Source organism: Leptonychotes weddellii, chromosome 15, assembly GCF_054177405.1.
Source record: "Leptonychotes weddellii isolate Sample4059 chromosome 15, ASM5417740v2, whole genome shotgun sequence".
NCBI classification, from domain to species: Eukaryota; Metazoa; Chordata; class Mammalia; order Carnivora; family Phocidae; genus Leptonychotes; species Leptonychotes weddellii.
Window position 1 is genome coordinate 13,870,035 of NC_138383.1, and position 19,087 is coordinate 13,889,121.

Below are 19,087 nucleotides of genomic sequence, written 5' to 3' on the forward strand. Positions count from 1 at the left end.
GAGAGTTCCCCTTTCTCCACAACCTCTCCAACGGTTGTTGTTTCTTTCCCTGTCCATTTTTGCTATTCTAACTGGTGTAAGGTGGTATCTCAATGTGGTTTTGATTTGAATTTCCCTGATGGCTGATGATGAACATTTTTTCATGTGTCTGTTAGCCATTTGTATGTCTTCTTCAGAGAAGTATCTTTTCTTATCTTCTGCTCACTTTTTGACCTGATTATTTGTTTTTTGGGTGTTGAGTTTGAGAAGTTCTTTATAGATCTTGGATACCAGCCCTTTATCTGTAGTGTCATTTGCAAATATCTTCTCCCATTCTGTGGGTTGCCTCTTTGTTTTGTTGACTGTTTCCTTTGCTGTGCAGAAGCTTATTATCTTGATGAAGTCCCAAAAGTTCATTTTTGCTTTTGTTTCACTAGCTTTTAGAGATGTATCTTGAAAGAAGTTGCTGTGGCCGATGTCAAAGAGGTTACTGCTTATGTTCTCCTCTAGGATTTTGATGGATTCCTGTGTCACATTGAGGTCTTTCATCCACTTTGAGTTTATCTTTGTGAATGGTGTTAGAGAATGGTCGAGTTTCATTCTTCTGCATGTGGCTGTCCAATTTTCCCAGCACCATTTATTGAAGAGACTTTTTTCCATTGCATGTTTTTTCCTGCTTTGTCAAAGATTATTTGACCACAGAGTTGAGGGTCCATATGTGGGTTCTCTATTCTGTTCCATTGGTCTATTCATACTACATTTTCAAAAACTAGGGGGATGAATAAAAGGTGCTTTGGCTCCTTGGAGAAATGATTAATTCCTGGGGTTGGGGCATTAATAGTAAATGATGAGTGTGGAAAATCTGGTGATGCCAGAAAGTACCGAAATGCTCATAAAATACTTTAGCTGAAGCTGAAAGGATACAGGAGCCAACTTGAAGGGGCTCCCAAAGGCCAAACCTTGGGCAATTTGAGCAAACAAATAATAATGGCAATGGGTTATAGGTCCTAGTATAAAATAAATACAGGAACCCGTAGTACTATAAGTGAATAATTAAAAAAATACATATATAGGGGAAAAGGGACAGCTCTTCCTTACATCAAAATTCTAATAAATGCTGAAGGAATGAGGAAAATAGAAAGTGTAAAAACACCACAGCAATCATTATTGCAGCAAGAATCTTTGATGGATCCTAAAATCAGTGGACAAAAGCATGAGAAACAAGGTATCTGTCTAGTCTCAAAGCATCTCCCTCAAAGATACTTCTTAATTACAAAGGGTAAAACAGTAGCTTCAGAACTGAGAAACCTGGAAGACACCATCCGAGCCAGGTGATCGAGGTTAGCATCCCCTGTGATAGGACACAGCAACAGCATACACCTCCCGAAGTGCTGCATTACAAGGACATAGCAGCACTTCTGTGGTATTCTTGCTGACGATATATAAACTCAGTCTAACAACGAGAACATCTCAAACTGGAACTGAAGAACATCCCACAAATAACTGGCTAGTATTCTTCAGTATTTTGGTGCTGATGCCGTGGGAGAGAGTCTGAGGATGGAGAAGACGAGAGGACAAAATCATAGTGAACAGTGACATTAGGAGAAGGAAGCGAGAAGAGCAACCAGACAGGCAGGGGGAGAACTAGGACTACACTACAAGTTCTGGAAAGTGCTGTATCAATACTGCCAACACTATGGGAGAGGTTTAGAGGGTGAGAAAGGACAAAAAGTTACTTTATTTGGTGGTTGGCAGTTGTTTGTGACTTTTGAGAGAGTAGCTTCAGTTGAATGCCAAGAGGTTAGGTGTTTTCTTTCTTTTTTCTTTTTTTAAAAGATATTATTTTTAAGTAATCTCCACACTGAATATGGGGCTTGAACTTACAACCCTGAGATCAAGAGTCACATGCTCTACCGACTGAGCCAGCCGGGAGTGCCCCCCCTTTTTTCTTAAAGAATATTATTTATTAGGCCCTGCAAGAGATGAAAAGAGACTTTATCTCTCTTTTTAAAAAGATTTATTTATTTGAGAGAGAGTGCATGAGAGAGAGAGCAGGGAGAGGGGCAGAAGGAGAGGGAGGAGGAGGAAGCAGACCCCACCCTGAGTGCAACACAGGGCTCAATCTCAGGACCCTGAGATCAGGACCTGAGCCAAAATCAAGAGTCAGACGCTTAACTGACTGAGCCACCCAGGTGCCCCAAGACTTTATCTCTTTTTAAAAAGACTTTCTCAGTTTTAATTCTCATGGTGACCCCATTAATCCTTTTTATAGATGAAAACAGTGAGACTGAGAGGTTAAATGACTTGTCCAAGCCCTCAGAGAAAGGAAGTATAAATGGAGACTTTGACCAAGTTGTGTTTGATCCCAAAGTTTATGATTTTAATGACATAATGCCCCTTTCTCTCATGGAAGCCAGACTAAAAGTGGTTAAGGGGCAGTAAGGAAGCAGAGGTGGCAAGTAGAGAGGACTCTTGGGGTAGGACTGGTGGACATGGAAGGGAAGAGATGGGACCACAGCTCTGGTCAGCAGGAGAGAGGGCAGCTGCTTTTTTGGGTTATAGGAGACATTCATCGGTTTGTTGAGAATTTATTTTTTATTTTTAAAGATTTATTTATTTATTTACTTGTCAGAGAGAGTGCGTGCACAGAAGCAGAGGGAGAAGCAGGCTCCCCGCTGAGCAGAGAGCCCGATGCGGGGCTTGATTGGAGAACCCTAGGATCATGACCTGAGCCGAAGGCAGACACTCAACCAATTGAGCCACCCAGGCGTCCCGGTTTGTTGAGAATTTAGGAAAAGAGTGAAACGAATTGTGAGAGAAAAGCAACACGTAGAGAAAAAAAATACAGGTGGAGGCAAGTGCTTTGGGAAGGAAGGTAAACACCTCCTTCTCTGAGGCAGATGTGAAGTGAGTGTCGGTAAGGATTAACGGAGTTTTGAGATGGAGGCACATGGAGATGAACTCAATCTTGGTAATGTAGGAGGCCAAGAGGTGTGGCAGGGTGTGGAGAAGTATGCAAATGATTTCCATATCTGCTCTGGGGAAAACAGAGATGTATGGAATCGTAACTGGGCAATAGGAAAGACCCAACTGAGATGAGAATATGAATTCACAGCAGTAGTAATAAAGCCCAGTTGTTCTGTTTTTAGAGATGTTCATTCAAATGAATAGGACATTATAGGTGGACATTATAGGTCTGTGTCACGGTAGACACCTAGGGGTCTGGAATTTCACTGAGAGTCTCAGGTTCCAGTTCTCAAAAGTCACGAGTCCCCCTTTCTTCCCTGGTGAGAACACACTGGACACCTCAGAACGAGGTCACACATATTACTTATATTTCAGTGCAAAACCACCCAAATCCTCAGTCTGTTTTCAAGACTGAAACAAAATATCACAAGGCTACAATTTTCCCCAGAGGCTTACATTGTTGAGACCGGCATTTTTCTTTTCACCAAAATTTTGGAAATTGAGTTCTTTTATATCAGCAGCTCTTGAGATACTATAAAGCAAACACTTTTTCAGAAAGGTCTTCAGAGAATTAAAGTTCACTAGCAGATACACTGCTGAGTACCTCTGGTGGGTTTGAGTATAAACACAGTCATGTTCTCCTCACACCTCTATGATGCTGGTCTTCAAGGCTAGGGTGAGGGAGTCTGGCCTCTGTTCTTACCTCCAGGGCTAACTTCTCTTCTCTACGCATGAAAGGCTGAGGGCACGGTTCAGTTCTGACTTCCCACGGCAGTCTCTTTGCTCCTTCACTTCTCCTTCTTCCCTCTGTCCTCAGTGGAGAATTCCCTGGTTGTTAGGTGGGGACTTTTTGTGGCTGCTGATAATGCAGTTTCCTAAGTGCCTCCCAAGGGCTTTAGAACCGTGTCCTGCTGTGGTGCGGAAGGGGCAGTGGCAAGTGGGCCAACACTGGGACGTCTGCACAGCCAGTATTCCCCGTGATCTGCGCCCTACTGGGTTTGATGTGCTCTGCCTAGACTCACGAGGTGACACAGGAGACAAGGAAGACTCCACGGCAGGGAGGAAGAGACAGGGAGGACAGGCAAAGCAGCGGAGTGGGGCAGCCGTTACCTGGGCACGCTTCTTGCACAGAAGTACAACGATGCTCAGGAAGCCAGCCGCCGCTGCATAGCCCAGAGGGGTCAGGCCGCTTTCAGAAGAGGCATCCACATTGGCCCCAAACTCCAGTAGCAGGGCCACCATTTCTGTGTAACCAAGATGAGACTGGACACACAGAATTGGAGCATTATTTAAAACCTCTGTCCGGTAATTAATGTTGGCACCTCCCAAAATCAGCAGTCGGCTGACCTAGAAATAAGTACATAGAAATCACACTCAGGCAAATTTCAGTTGCATCCTTTCAGTCATCTTTAATTAAGTCATCTAGGACCCCACAACAGCACCTAGTAGCACTTAGTAACTGCTTTGTTTTATAATCTTCACTTGTTCCTTTTTTGATACTGTGCCTTTAGAAAGGGTTGTGAAATGTCTCCTTTCCACGAACTGCTCAGTCATGAGAGCAGACGCCACCCACACTATAGTGCGGAACCCAGCCTCTTCTGAGTGAACTGTTGGTCAGAAAAGCTCCTACCCGAACAAAGCCTACCTGAGATCAATTTACTGCCTAGAAGCAGGAGGACCTAATCCTATAAACCAGAGCAGGCTTATAGAAGGTAGTAGCGCAACAGGTCTGGTCTTCAATTCACAGAACAAAATGCAACAATTTCAAATATATTAGATTATCAGTAAAAGGCTGACTGATAGGAGATAGTCTAAGGCAAAGTCAAATATCAGTTAAATAGCCACTTAAATGTCCCAATTTTATTTCTGCACAGCTAATTCTTTAATCTATCTGTAATTCACAAGCATCTACCTTTATATTTGGAGTGTAGAGATTTCGTAAAGATGCCAATGCCATGGAAAGACCTTCTGTGCTATAGGAGATCCAGAGACCTTGGAGGATGGAAGATGACACACCAACTTTTTTACTCAAACCCTGAAAAAGAAATAGAGACAGTTAAATTATTAGCCCAGCTGAAGAGTACCATGAGTAGTGAGTGGCTTCTAGGTTTGTTGTACTAAGAAATGAGAATGGAGTCTTGCCCTAACTACGTCCAGGCCCAGCAAAGCCAGTCCAAGGAAGGAAGATACTAATGAAGTCTGGCACCTAATAAGTGAATCTGGGGAGGTATTCTCTTAAAAAAGTTAAGCTACTTCTGCCTGCTTTGTTCCTTGAAATGCCGGTTGTTCTTGCCTAGAATACGTACGTATGTCCAAAACAGCAATTCATGGCCAACCTTGTTTCATTTATACTCCTAACCCTATTCCCTATTCTCCTTTCCCCATCACTGAATTATTTGGAAGCAAATCCCAGATATCTTATCAGTTAATATACAACTATTTCAGTAAATGCCTCTAAAAAGATAAGGGCTCTTTTTAAGACAAAGCCCAACATCATTATGATACCTAAAATTAACAAGGATTCTATAATATGAAATATCCAGTGTTCAAATTTCCTTGACTGTCTCAAAAAAAGAAATAATTTTTTTTCTAAATTGTAATCCATAAAAGATCCATATACTATAACCAATTTTAAAACACTTTAAAAACGTAAAGGGAAAATGAGATTTTCTTCTATTAATTTTTTAAACAAAATATTGTGCACATATTCCATACATGTACACATGCTTTTGCCTCATTCTATTTCAAGAGAGATATAGTAGTCCATTATATGGATGTATCATAATTTACTTACAGATAAGTTAGGTTCTAGAGCTCACCTCTACCGTAGATCCTAGAAAACCAGGAAACTTAGCTCTGATTCCCTCTTTGGGCCTCAGTCTCCTAATATGGGCTATGTGTGAGCCTCACCAAGATCTTTTGAGGAACTGTAAACTATATTAACCAATTATACAGAAAAATCATTATAAATTGATATTTATAGTTCAACAGAGGAAGCTTTTAGTAATGGAAGACAAGCTCTATATATTATGGTTTAAGGAAAAAAAGAAAGGGAATCCAACATTTATTCAGTATCTGCTATGTGTCAGGTTCTATCCTAGGGCCTTTTCATGTTAGCTTCTTTAATCTCCGTGACAGTTGAATTTATTACTATTTTTATATAGGAGGAAACAACCCAGAGAAGGCTAAGTAATTTGCCCAAAGTCCTACAACCATTAAAAAGTGGAGCTGGAATTAGAAGCCAAGTCCTTTTAACTCTAAAGTTCATGTTCCTTCCATTAGACCAAGTTAAACCTGAGCCAGGACTTTAATTCTGAATTCTTAGCTGGAAAAGTAGCAACTAAAATAAACAAAGCAGCTGATTGCTGGCTTCTCCCTTTACCTTTAATTCTGAACCATTCTCCACCCTTGAGTGCCTTCTCCAAAATTGTCCTTTTTTATCCTAGACAATCTGATCTATTCCTATAGCTTTGCTCTTATGATTTCAACTAAGCATTATTTCTTTTCTAACTATGATATTTAAAGCACAACTATGACTATGACCTATAATAGTTAACTTTCTCTTAAACACTGACTTAACATGAAATTCCTTAGATATTTTCACTTAATCCACAGAATATTATAAAGATTATCCTACAGAAGAAGAATGCTGGACCAGTGTTTATTAAAGTCACACAGCAATTCTACTTTTGCTCAAGGTCTCCAGCATCAGAGGGAGTTTAGAAAATGTTGTATTTTAGCTTCTCAGAAAGATATAGCAACTCATTCCTCTGCTCAGGGCCTCTAAGTTTGGGTTTAGTTTTCTTGAATATAAATTGCTTCTTTTTTTCTGTGTGATACCCAGGACAGTTTTGGTCATTTAAAGATAGCAAAGGAATTTTAAATGAGAAAGCCTAAGATGTTCAGAGAAAAGGTGGATGTTCCCAGAATACCAAGTCATAATTTTTGCTCAAGGGGACTTGGGTGTACTTCTGGTAATGGTGGGTCTAAACTGGATCCTGCTAAGGACAGCTAGGAAAAACTGTACAAAATTTAAAAATTATCCTCATTGGAGACATGGGAGGAATAACAGGTTGGAGAAGAATTACTAGACCAAGTAAGGATAGGATGGAGCCCAGGAGAGCAGTTTAGAGCTACTTTTCTCCTCGATGTGTTTGCCAATTCTGCAGAATTAGCTAGGAGTACTTTGTAGGTTTTTAAAAATTTTTTTATTGTTATGTTAATCACCATACATTACATCATTAGTTTTTGATGTAGTGTTCCATGATTCATTGTTTGTGTATAACACCCAGTGCTCCATGCCCTTAATACCCATCACCAGGCTAACCCATCCTCCCACCCCCTCCCCTCTAGAACCCTCAGTTTGTTTTTCAGAGTCCATCGTCTCTCATGGTTCGTCTCCCTGATTTCCCCCCCTTTATTCTCCCCCAAGCTAGGAGTACTTTTGATAGCTTTGGGATTTTTAGGCAGTGAAATTCTTTTGTATGATCCTGTAATGGTGGATACATACTAGGCATTTGGCAAAATCCACAGAAGCATAAAAAACAGTTAAAACCTAATATAAACTATGGACTTCAGTTAATGATATATCAATATAGATTCATCAATTATAACAAAGTACCACACCAGTGCAAGAAGTTAATAATAGGGGAAACTGTGGTGGGAGAGTGAGTATATAGAAATTCTCTGTATTTTCTGTAAACCTAAAACTACTCTAAGAAAGTAAGTCTGTTAAGAAAAAAAAAAAAAAAAAAGCCTGGGTTCTACTCCAGAACCATGAATGATAATCTCTGGGAGTAAGGCTCAGGGGTGTGTGTGTGTGCGTGTTTAAAGTTCTCCAGGAAAATCTAATGTATAGACAAAATTGAAAGCTACTGGCCATTGATCTAGACCTACAGATAAATCCTGAATACACAAAATTTGGTGAAAAAAAGTTACAGAATTACACAAAGAATATGATTCTGTTTATGTCAAATGTAAAAATTAATGAAATAATCCTGTATACTGTTTATAAATACATTTCTATGTTGGAAAAATGCAAAATATGGATAAGAAGAATACATGTGAACTTTAGGGTAGAAATTATCTCTAAAAGGGAGAGAAATAGGGCTAACAGAGGGCTTCTACTCCATGTGTTACATTTTCATTCCTTCAAAATAAAGAAAAAGATTTGAAGCAAATATGGAAAAATCTTAGCATCTGTTAAATCTGGTAGATAGTATTTGATTATTCAGTTATCTGTGCTTTCTGGTATGTTTGAAATATAATAAAATTTTAAAAGGGGTGGATAGGGATATTTCTTCCTCAGAGACAAGAGAAAGGGAGGTAAGAACTGATGATACTGTAGATTGATTTTTTGGTGGGAGGAGGAGAGTGGTTAAGGGAAGTCACACTCAATGGCTTTGATTTACTCAGTGACTCATAAGTCAGGCTGTTTTTGGAGTTAGTCGACTTGGTTAGGAGCCAGATAAAAAAGAAATGGAAAAATGAACTGAGTAAGAATAGACCTTGGTAAATGAACTTCAATGAAATGGTCCAGTAACTGGACTACAAAGCAGCACTGAGGGTCCCAGTGAGGTTGAAGTAAATCCATAGGAAAGAAGCCTGAAATACAGAGCTAGACTCTAGGATTTGGAATATGAGCTTTACTTGTGCTTTGGACTTGCTCTGCTGATTTCTTCTGCTTGGTGGGGCTGACTCTTTTGCTTCTATGAGGTATAAGAGGAAAGAGTTTCAGTTTAGTTAAATTCATCTCAACAGACGTGATAGGCAGGATCCCATTATCAGGCAGGATATAGCCAAAAATAACATGTAATTAAATTCTGAGCTGATGGGTTCTTAAAGAGAACCCTAAGTTCAAATAACTAGAAAAAGTGTTTCTTTAGTATCTGTAACTACTGCTCAGGCAATAAGGGATCTCTTTTTGTCAGAGATAGATGGTAATGGAGTCCCTTCCTCAAATATTTGTTAGAGTCTAAATTTACAACGCTGTTTATCAGCTGGGAGAAAGCTTGCTCAGTAGTTTTAAATACAAACAAGGGAGGCATAAAGAAATGACAGCAATCTCATCTTAGGGATCTTAGCTCTGGCTCACTTATCTTAAGATCATGGCAAAAACTTACCTAGGGGGCTCAACCAATGAGGTTCTTTAAGGCAAATTATTTACAAATATATCATTAGTGTCTCACCTATAGTTATCCAAGCATCTCAAATAAATCATTACTATTCTTACCTGACCATCCGTGTGGCCATTTTTGGTTATAATGAAAAGATCCTGGTAAACAAAGGGGTTGGCAAACTATAGCCTGGGGCTAAATCCAGCCTTTCACCAGTTTTTATAAATCATGTTTTACTGGAATATGAACATATCCATTTATTTCTATATCATCTTTAGCTGTTTTTGAATTACAATGGCAGAGTTAAGTGGTTTCAACACAGATTATACGGACTACAAAGCCGTATTTGCTGATCACTGCTGTAGAGGAATGCTAGGTAACCTCTGAAAAGGTTATATCACCATCTGGAATTTATGCTCATTATTAATTCTTACTATCAGGCAAGAAATTATTACCAATAGTTTTGATCACAAAACCTTAGATATATGTCTAGTACTTTGCATCTTATAATGTACCTCTTCTATATATCTTATATCTGTGATCCTTATAACAATCCTGAGAGTTAGATATTGTTACCATTTTATAGATGAGAAAACAGACTGCTTAAATGGTAGAGTCTGTACTTGAATCCATGCCTTTTGACTGATGTCGAAGGATCTTTCTTCTACCTACCAGATGCCTACTTATAGCACCTTTCCCCCCTGGCCAACAGATCTGTTCTGGTAAGAAATGTTATAGAACTGACCAATCAAAGAAACATTTCAGAGGGCAGCATTTAGGCAGTTAATTGCAAGAGCACTCTGAAACCCTTTTGGTGGCCAGACTCAATCCAACGAAACACCCTGCATTCCAAGATAGATTGAAATATCTCTGGCCACAATTCACAAACAGACTGCTTTGTTTTCATAGATTTAAAAAAAAAATCTAAATGGCAATTAGAGGATTACAAAAGAACTGTAAGTGCTCAACACCATGGTCATTAGGGAAGTGCAAATTAAAACTACCATGAGATACCACTTCACACTAAAATGGCTACAATAAGACAGACAGACAATATCTAACAAGTGTTGGCAAGGGCTTGAAAAAACTGGAATTCTCATACATTGCTGGTGGGAATGTAAAACGATGCAGCTACTTTGGAAAACAGATTGGCAACTGCTCAAAATTTTAAACACAGAATTACTATATGACCTAGTAATTCCATCCTGGTATATATCCAAGAGAAGTGAAGACATGTTCACATAAAAACCTGAACACTAACATTGTAAATGTACTAAGTGCCACTGAGTTGTTCACTTTAAAATGGATAATTTTATTTAAAAAAAAAAAAAGGGAACAATCTGTAAGCTAACATTCATAGCAACATTATTCACAATAGCCAAAAAGCAGAAAAAACCCAATGTCCAAATGGTAAATGGATAAACTATGGTATATCTACAAAACAGAATATTATTTGGCAGTAAAAAGAATCAGTTGGGGCGCCTGGGTGGCTTAGTCGGTTAAGCATCCAACTCTTGATTTCGGCTCAGGTCACAATCTCAGGGTCGTGAGATTGAGCCCTGCACTGGGCTCTGTGCTCAGCGTGGAGTCTGCTTGTCCCTCTTCCTCTGCTCCTCCCCTCTGCGCATGTGCGCTTTCTCTACCCCTAAAATAAATAAACTTTAAAAATCTAAAAAAAAAAAAAAAGGAATCAAGTGGTGATATCTGCTACAACACAGATGAACCCTGAAAACCTGCTAAGTGAAAGAAGCCAGACACAGAAGGCCACATACTATATGATTCTGTTTATATAAAATGTGTAGAAAAGTCAAATCTATAGAGATAGAAAGCAGATTGGTGGTTGCCAGGAAGTATGGGGAGTATCCTGAAGTGGGCATGAGGTTTATTTTTAGGGTGATGGAAATGTACAAATAGTGGTGATAGTTACACAACTCTGTAAATAGACTAAAAGTCAATGATTTGTACACTTAAAATGGGTTACTTTTATGGTATATAAATTATACCTCAATAAAGCTGTTAAAAACAAAAGGAATGAAAAGAGCTCCTTAGCCAGTCAAATATCCAGAATTACAGGCCTACAACCTCGTACTTTTAAGGTGGTTAATGACATTGTACACAATTTTTCATGAACAAAGATAAAACAAAGGGAATTTAAAATTGGAAAGAAATATAAATTAGACTATATGTCACTGCTGATTGGAAGTTCTAAATGGTACTGGTTATAACCATAGAGTCTGTCTTTGCCTTTTCATGACCCTCAACTGATGGGGACTGAAAATTCTAGCAGTCTGGGAGAAGCTAAAGTGAATCAACAGGGAGCACTGGGCATTTAAAGGACCCTGAAAAGTGGACCATCAGGAAAGCCATAGTCCAAGTCTACATTCTTCAGGCCACGGTCATGTCATCACCATATGCTGCACACCCAAGTATTTATGGCCTGAATCACACACGGAGCCAGTCTTATCTCAGGCAACCATGTCGTCTGCAGCAACATAAGATAAAACCGTGTCAACGATAGGAGCATGTGGTTTAAACGTAGGTTTCCATGTACTGGATATAATCACACTGGGTCAAAGAAATTTCATATCATTTATCTGTTAATGTGGCATTTGTTTATTTTATGGTACAGAAAAGACAGGAATCAACTTCTTTGCATCTGATCCTAGGCAGATGGTGAGGCTAAAAGCTTAAGTGTTTAAAGCGGTAATGCTTAATACTTACGTTACTTTCCTATCTAACTGAAGGATAATGATCTCAGAGTTTGTAGAAGTAGCAGAGACTTTTTGGTCCACTTGAAGTTGGAATGAGACACCTGGCCTGTTATTTTAGTCTCACTCTGCTACCGCTAAGTAAGGTCACTGGGTAGAGTCATTTTTGGTACAGCGATTTGTTAGATAAGACAATTATGATTCAAATAAAGGACTTGTCACCGTGGGTTCCACTTCTGTATGTCTGTCGATCAGGCTTCTCCGGCTGTGCGCTTATATACTGGGAAGAATTTACTAGGCTTTCGGAGCTGCCCTTAATGCCATCTTTCTCTCTGAAGAGAACTGTTTTATCTTCAACGGTATCCCTCGGGGGGGGGGGGGTGGGTGGGGGGAAAGTCCGACACAGAGAACTATTTAAGATACTTGTATTTCTCCATCCTGAGGCAGGAAAAGCACTACTGGAGGTAGCAGATACAACAGCAAGCTGTGGGCTAGAAAAACCAGGAGAACAAATTTCTTTCCCGACTTTTGTGCTTTATCCCACAACTGTTAGTTAGACTCTAAGTTCCTTGAGATTAGGGACTTTCTCTTTTTCTGTTTTGTATCCCTAGTACAATGCCTATGTAAGTGCTGAATGAACAGATGAGCGCATACATGCACAGACAGACAAAGTATGTTCTGTCCTCCGGCATTATGTGTCCACCCTGGCCTTGTAAATGCTGAGAGAGGGAAGCTGATGCCGTAGAGTTCTTAGAAGTCTTGAAACTACTGAGAGAAAAACCAGGATTACAATTTGAATGGAGAATGGGGGAAGTAGCTCAGAGAAAGGTTAATGTTGGTTCCAGATAAATAGTTGGAAAATCGTAGCACTAGGAATATTAAAATCTTCATAAAACAATTATAAGAAAATTGAAAGAGTAACTGCTCTCAGTGATTTTTTTTTTTTTAGACATTGTGAAAATCTGCAACTAATTGCTACAGCGTTCCTGTCTTCAGGAGATGGTAGATCATATATTGAGTACACATATATATGTGTATGCTTCTTACCTAAATGATTATCCATGTATATGCTTCTTACCTAAATGTTTATCCATGTACATTTCCTGAAAATCTAGCAATCTGCTAAGCTGGGAGACGACAAATGTGGTTCTCTTTTCCAAAGGCCTTGAGAGGGACAGGCCACATTTTATAACAAAAAGCAGGGACTACACTGAAATGAGAGTAGCTTCATACACAGTGTTAAGGAAAGCCTGCCGGAGATAGAAAGAAAAAAGCCTTCAACTTTTCTTAATTACCTTAAAAATGTGTGCTTTGAGGATGTGATGTCCCAGTTCAATAGTCTGCTGTCGGTTTAGTTTTCCCTCTTGGCGAGAAAACCAGAAAGCAAGTAATGTGTGACCACTCCTGCAAAGAAAAAGAGACTCATTTTAGAACTGTAATGCCCCCATTCTGCATTGGGTGGGGGACTGTCCAGGTCCAGCCATACCTCCAGCAAAACTCTCTCTCATTCAACCAGTTTCTTAGAGTAGGGTACCTGCTGCTGGGCAAATAATGGATTTTGAAAGGTCCCTAGCTATTACCAGTCCTTTACCCAGATCACATGTGTGAATATCACAAAATGTCATTTCTAGTTGGCTTACACCCATCCCACACACAGATGGCATTAAAAGATTCATTTTTTATTTTCTGTCTCTGTGAACTCTCCTCTTATTTTACCCATGCTTTAAATGTCAGTGCTCCTCAGGATCTCCTTTTTGGTCCTAGTCTGTCCTTGCTCCATTAGCTCATCCATCCTGAGAGCCTTCACCACCACTGTGTCTTCTTCTTGATCTAGACTTCCGAGACTTACACCAATATACATCCAACTGTTTGTTGGATTTCTCCACCTGGAGGTCCCACATACCTCAAGCTCAACAAGTCCCCAGACGGATTAACCACCTCTTCCCCAAGTGAAGTCTTCTTTGATCCCCTCCACCTTCCCCGCAGCTGAGAAACAGGGAGTATTTTCTTTTTGGTACAAGCATTATAGATTGTATACCTCTCTTGTACAGTATGTAGCACACTATTTCATGCTCTCTCCTCTACTTGACTGTAGGTTTCCTGACGGCATCCATTCCCCCTTCTCCTTGAAAATGGATCCCTAATCTCTTAAGAAAGAGAAAACTCTCTTTTCCGCCTCTGCATGTTGTCTTATCAGTCCATGATACTCAGATCTGCCATGGCTCTCTCGCATCATGGGGTCATCTGGTCTGAAGACAAAGCTAACAGAAGGGCTAAACTAAGAGAACTGGAGAAAAATAGAGCCTAAGTCCTGACTGTACGGCATCAGAAGCTGCCCGAAGTTTGGACTTGTTATATGAAGTAATGCATTTATACTTTACACATTATTGTATACTTCATACATTTATAAAATATATGTATACTCCATTTCGGTTGGAATATTCTAGTTCTTCTAGCTCAAAGCATCCTAATGATATATATTCTTATTTTCAAAAAGATTTTATTTATTTATGTGAAGGGGGGTGGGGGGAGGAGCAGAGGGAGAGGGAGAGAGAGCATCTCAAGCAGACTCCACGTTGAGTGTGGAGCCTGAAGCAGGGCTCAATCTCATGACCCCGAGATCAGACCTGAGCCAAAACCAAGAGTCTGATGCCCAACCGACTGTGCCACCCAGGTGCCCCTGATATATTCCTTTAAGTGTGAATGTATGCATGTATGTATATATGTGTGTGTGTATGTATATAACATGTGTGTGTATTTCTATTTACATTATGACAGAAATTCTGAGTTATTTATATTCCCTGGAGTGCCTAACACAGTGTATTGCATATAAAAATTCTCAGTAACCTTTTTTGGAAGCAAGAGAAAGCTGGGTATTAAAGAAAGGGTGCTAGATCACCTTTGGGATATGCCTTCTTAGCACATTTGCTCTAGCCTGTAGGAACTGCAGACACTTAGGACTAAGGCTACTGCCCACCAGGTTGGTGCTCAGTAGAGTTCTTTATGCCACTGGTAACAAAACTCTTCTATTCCTTTCACTTGGAGTGTCACAGAAGAAGAAATGAAACCATTGTCTCAGTTCAAGTCTAATGAATTAGTCAAAAAGAAGGAAAAAAAAATAGCAAGTAAGTTTTCATTGATAATACTTCCCTAAAAAGAGGCCCAAATATCTACTGGATGATTTTCTCTCACTGGCTACTCTGCCAGGTTTAACCAAATTTGGAGATACCTCACACTAAAGTCTGAAAAAACAAATACATTTTAAATTTATTCTTTGATTTTTTTTTTTTTTTCAAGGTTCAGTAAAGACTCTGAAGACTAGAGGATGGGACAACTTAACCAGGAATCATTATAAAGAGATTTCACTCCAAAAAGACTTTAAAAAGGAATTCTATCATGTTCTAACCTTGAGCTTCAAGAATTTCTGAATTCTAGTGGATACTATGCCAACTTATTTCACTGGATAAAATAACCATAATGGAAAGGAAGTTATTTAATTGAAAGAAAGTCTCAGAGAAGTGTAGCTTGCATGAAATCATCAGTATCATCCGAAGGTATGAGCCCAGATCGTTTTATATTCAAAAATCTGGAAATTGCTACTGAACTTTTATTTATCCTTTGAAAGCCCAATTTAGTTGGTAGGCTATTTTAATAGAGCACATTAGAAGATGACACGCAACATTTATGAAGTGTCCTTTCTCAATTTCTCAAAGTCCTATCCAGTTATTAACACTGAAATTACTGTAGCCTCCCCGGTGTAAGAATTATTACTTTAAGTGACTCATCCATAGACTCAGCTACATAATACTAGAACCCCTGAATACAGGCCTCTGACCCACTACCTACGCTTCAGGCCATGCTCATCAGGGTTAAGATAAAAAACTCACATCTGACGTGGAAATGAATTAGACACAGAACTGACGTTGCCCTAGTGTTTTCATTTTACTACCATAACTAAGAAATCCTGGTAAAATGTTTGTATTTCTTTAGTACGCATTCCAGCTAGTTAGAGAGGATAGTGCTTGCGTTTACTGTTGTTGATCTGGCACGAAGGAGAAACAGCAAGCAACATGAATCAAGGCAAAGATGAAGCATATCACAGTATTCATGAAAGAATGGTTCTGATCAGTTCATTGGAGTTTATGGTGTTCAGGACACGAAGGAAAACAGCAATTTATATTATACGCTGGCATTTCCATCTGTCCCTTACTGTTCTGATAAGAAATGGCGCCACCAGCTAACCTACCATCTGAATGTGTTACATTACACTTGTCTGTGTTTGTTTCTGTTTTCTAATTATTTGCTCACTTCCAAACCTTACTCCTTCTCACTCCTAGCCTCGCAATTCTGAGATTACCAGCAGCCTCTTAATTGGTTGTCTTTTAGCCTTTGAGCTTTATCTTTTTCTTTTTTCCCTCCAGCATTAGGCCTTATTGACTACCTCCCCTGGAACTCTCTTCTCTTGACATCTGTGACACCACCCGGGTACTTTTTCTCCCATTTCCTTCAGTGATGTAACTTCTCTGCTTTATTTCCCATTTCCTCTTATTTCCTAGGTCTCCTGGCTTCGGCTCTCACCGCGGTGACATCTCTAGCACAGACATATTGTTTTGCTTCTCTAATTGCCTGCTGGACCTCTCTTCCTTCAAATGATCATTCACATGACCTGTCATAATGACACTACTTGAAGCTGAAGCTCTCCCTCAAAACCAAATCCATGTAGGATTTATTTTTTAATGTATTGCCAGTCACTCAGGCATAAAATCTAGCAGTTGTATTTCTCCTCTCTTTATACTTTCTCTCTTGGATAACTGCAAGAGCCTCCTTCTCTCCACTCCCTGCTCCCTGGCCCATGCCAATAATCTACAGTGCAGAAACATGACAAAAAGTCTGCTCAAAATTCTTCAATGACTTTATACTTCCTCCCATACATAATCTAAACTCCTTAGCATGGTATTCAAAGGCTCGCCATAATTTGTCCCTTGTCTATTTGTCTTTACCTTTTTACCTTGTGTTTCCAATTTCAGACAGAGTAAATTATTCTAGGTTTTCAAACATGCTTTCCCTCTGCTTGTAATTTTCTTCCCCTTTTAGTTGGTCAGGGCAAACTATTTCTCATTCTTGAAGTCTCAGTTCACACCATCTCCTCTGTGAAGTCTTCCCTGGTTCTCTGGTGGTCCCACCAGATAGACTCAGGGGCTCTTTCCCTTAGATTCTTGTCCTTGGTACACATCCCCATCACACCTACTGCAGCACACTACCTGTCTGCATGTCAGTCTTCCCACAAGACTGTATGGAGGCTAGGGGCGCCTGGGTGGCTCAGTCCGTTAAGCGGCTGCTTTCGGCTCAGGTCATGATCCTGGGGTCTTGGGATCGAGCCCCGCATCCGGCTCCCTGCTCAGCGGAGAGCCTGTTTCTCCCTCTCCATCTGCCTGTCACTCTGCCTACTTGTGCTCTCTCTCTGTCTCTCTCTCTGTCAAATAAGTAAATAAAATCTTTAAAAAAAAAAAAAAAAGACTGTATGGAGGCTGGAAGCCATGTTTTTCACACATGTACTCCTAGGCAATAGGAACACATATTTGTAGAATGACTGAATTAATAATACCATAAAGTTGCACACTACCTTATGGTTTTAAAACTACTTTAACACTTTTTTAGATTCTCACAAACACCTGTACTATAGATAGGACTAAATATTACTCCTAATACTATGGTGGAAGACGGAGACTTGGCAAGACTAAAGGACAGCTCCCAGCTCACATGGCTGGGATCAAAAAGAGCTGGGATGAGAACCCAGGGTTTTCTGGAATCTAGTTCTGTTAACACATTGACGAGATTCGCAACTTGGTTTTCATTTCTGTGAGAAATGGGCATATTTACGTGAAAAAGTCAACCAGTATAAAGAGCAGTGTATTCATTTGTATGGTATAAACCCCGAATTCTTAACATAATTAAAATCAGCAATTAATTTTGACATTTTTTGATTGGCATTTTGGGAGAGACTAGTTAAGAAACAGAGGGAACCCTCATCAGTGTGACATGAGTTTAAGCATGACTGAACACGACTGTGTCTTCCCTCTATAATTAAAGACAGTAGTAATCAAAGTCAACTTTGGTGTGGGTTCATATGTGGTGATAAAGACCAAATGGGGGGGCAGTGGTGAAGGCAGAATTATTTTCACATAGTTTATATATAATGAGATCACCTTGTGATTCAAAGTTACATATCAAACTTCCCTGTCTGCATTCACCGTGCTGCCTCTTCATCTCTGAAACAAAATCAAAATAGACCTATGTTCAATTCCTAGTTCTGTCACTTAGAAGCTTTGTAACCTTGGAAAAGCTACTTAACCTCTCTGTAAGACAGGAATAGTGATAACGACCTCTCAGGGCTGTGGTGAGAATTAAGTGAGCTACATTAAGTGAGATGTATTTTTCTTTTTTTTTAAGATTTTATTTATTTATTTGAGACAGAGAGAATGAGAGAGAGAGAGCACATGAGAGGGGGGAGGGTCAGAGGGAGAAACAGGCACCCTGCTGAGCAGGGAGCCCGATGCGGGACTCAATCTAGGGACTCCAGGATCATGACCTGAGCCGAAGGCAGTCGCTTAACCAACTGAGCCACCGAGGCGCCCAAGTGAGATGTATTTTTTATTTCTTTTATATTCTCCGTAAGAACTAGCATAGTGCTATACTTAAGGAATGAATATTAACCACATGACTTTATACATATTGGAAGATAACTGTGTGCTCAAACAGAACTTTAATCTTTAAATGCGATACCTTATCCTGAACCCCAATCCTTACCCCTCTCACACCTTGACTCCACTACCTTCACAACCAAAAGAGAAATCCACACATCAGGTAACAGATATTGGGTATGGGTGCCATTCACTGTTAGTCAATGCAGGAAAACTTGGTAGCATAATTTCAGGCAGAGAGGGGAGAGGAAGACAGAGTTAACTGGTCCCTAAGAAATAAAGTAAAAGTTAAGCTAACAGGAAGAATATAAATTTCTCATGTAGACCAGAGGTTTTTCAAGAGGATATTAAACTTTATATTTGGATGGATTTGCTTTTAGGTATTTTAGGGGAGAACCAATCACAGGTCAGAGTTGAAGAACCCTCCCCCCAGCACTGTCTCCTCTCCCCTATCCTCCTGGATGTATATGTTCTGACAAAAGGCAGAAAAGGTAGTATCCAGAATAGCAGAGGGTCGATCCTACCTCCATTCTCCTTTGCAGGCATCAGCAGCCCCTTGATACGGATTATTGGAGACAAGTGATGCTCACCCTTAGACACCGACAGATTACAAGGC

General features: G+C 39.8%; 1 protein-coding gene across 1 annotated transcript in view; it reads right to left on the bottom strand.

The window, feature by feature from the left end:
• TANC2 (tetratricopeptide repeat, ankyrin repeat and coiled-coil containing 2) overlaps positions 1 to 19,087 on the bottom strand; it is a 318,672-nt gene that overhangs the window by 32,650 nt on the left and 266,935 nt on the right. Inside the window, exons 15-17 of the mRNA XM_081805955.1 lie at positions 13,066 to 13,174; positions 4,859 to 4,981; positions 4,057 to 4,293 (exon numbers count right to left, since the gene is read on the bottom strand). Coding sequence (XP_081662081.1) covers positions 4,057 to 4,293; positions 4,859 to 4,981; positions 13,066 to 13,174 — 469 coding nt within the window. The remainder of the gene's footprint in view (positions 1 to 4,056; positions 4,294 to 4,858; positions 4,982 to 13,065; positions 13,175 to 19,087) is intronic.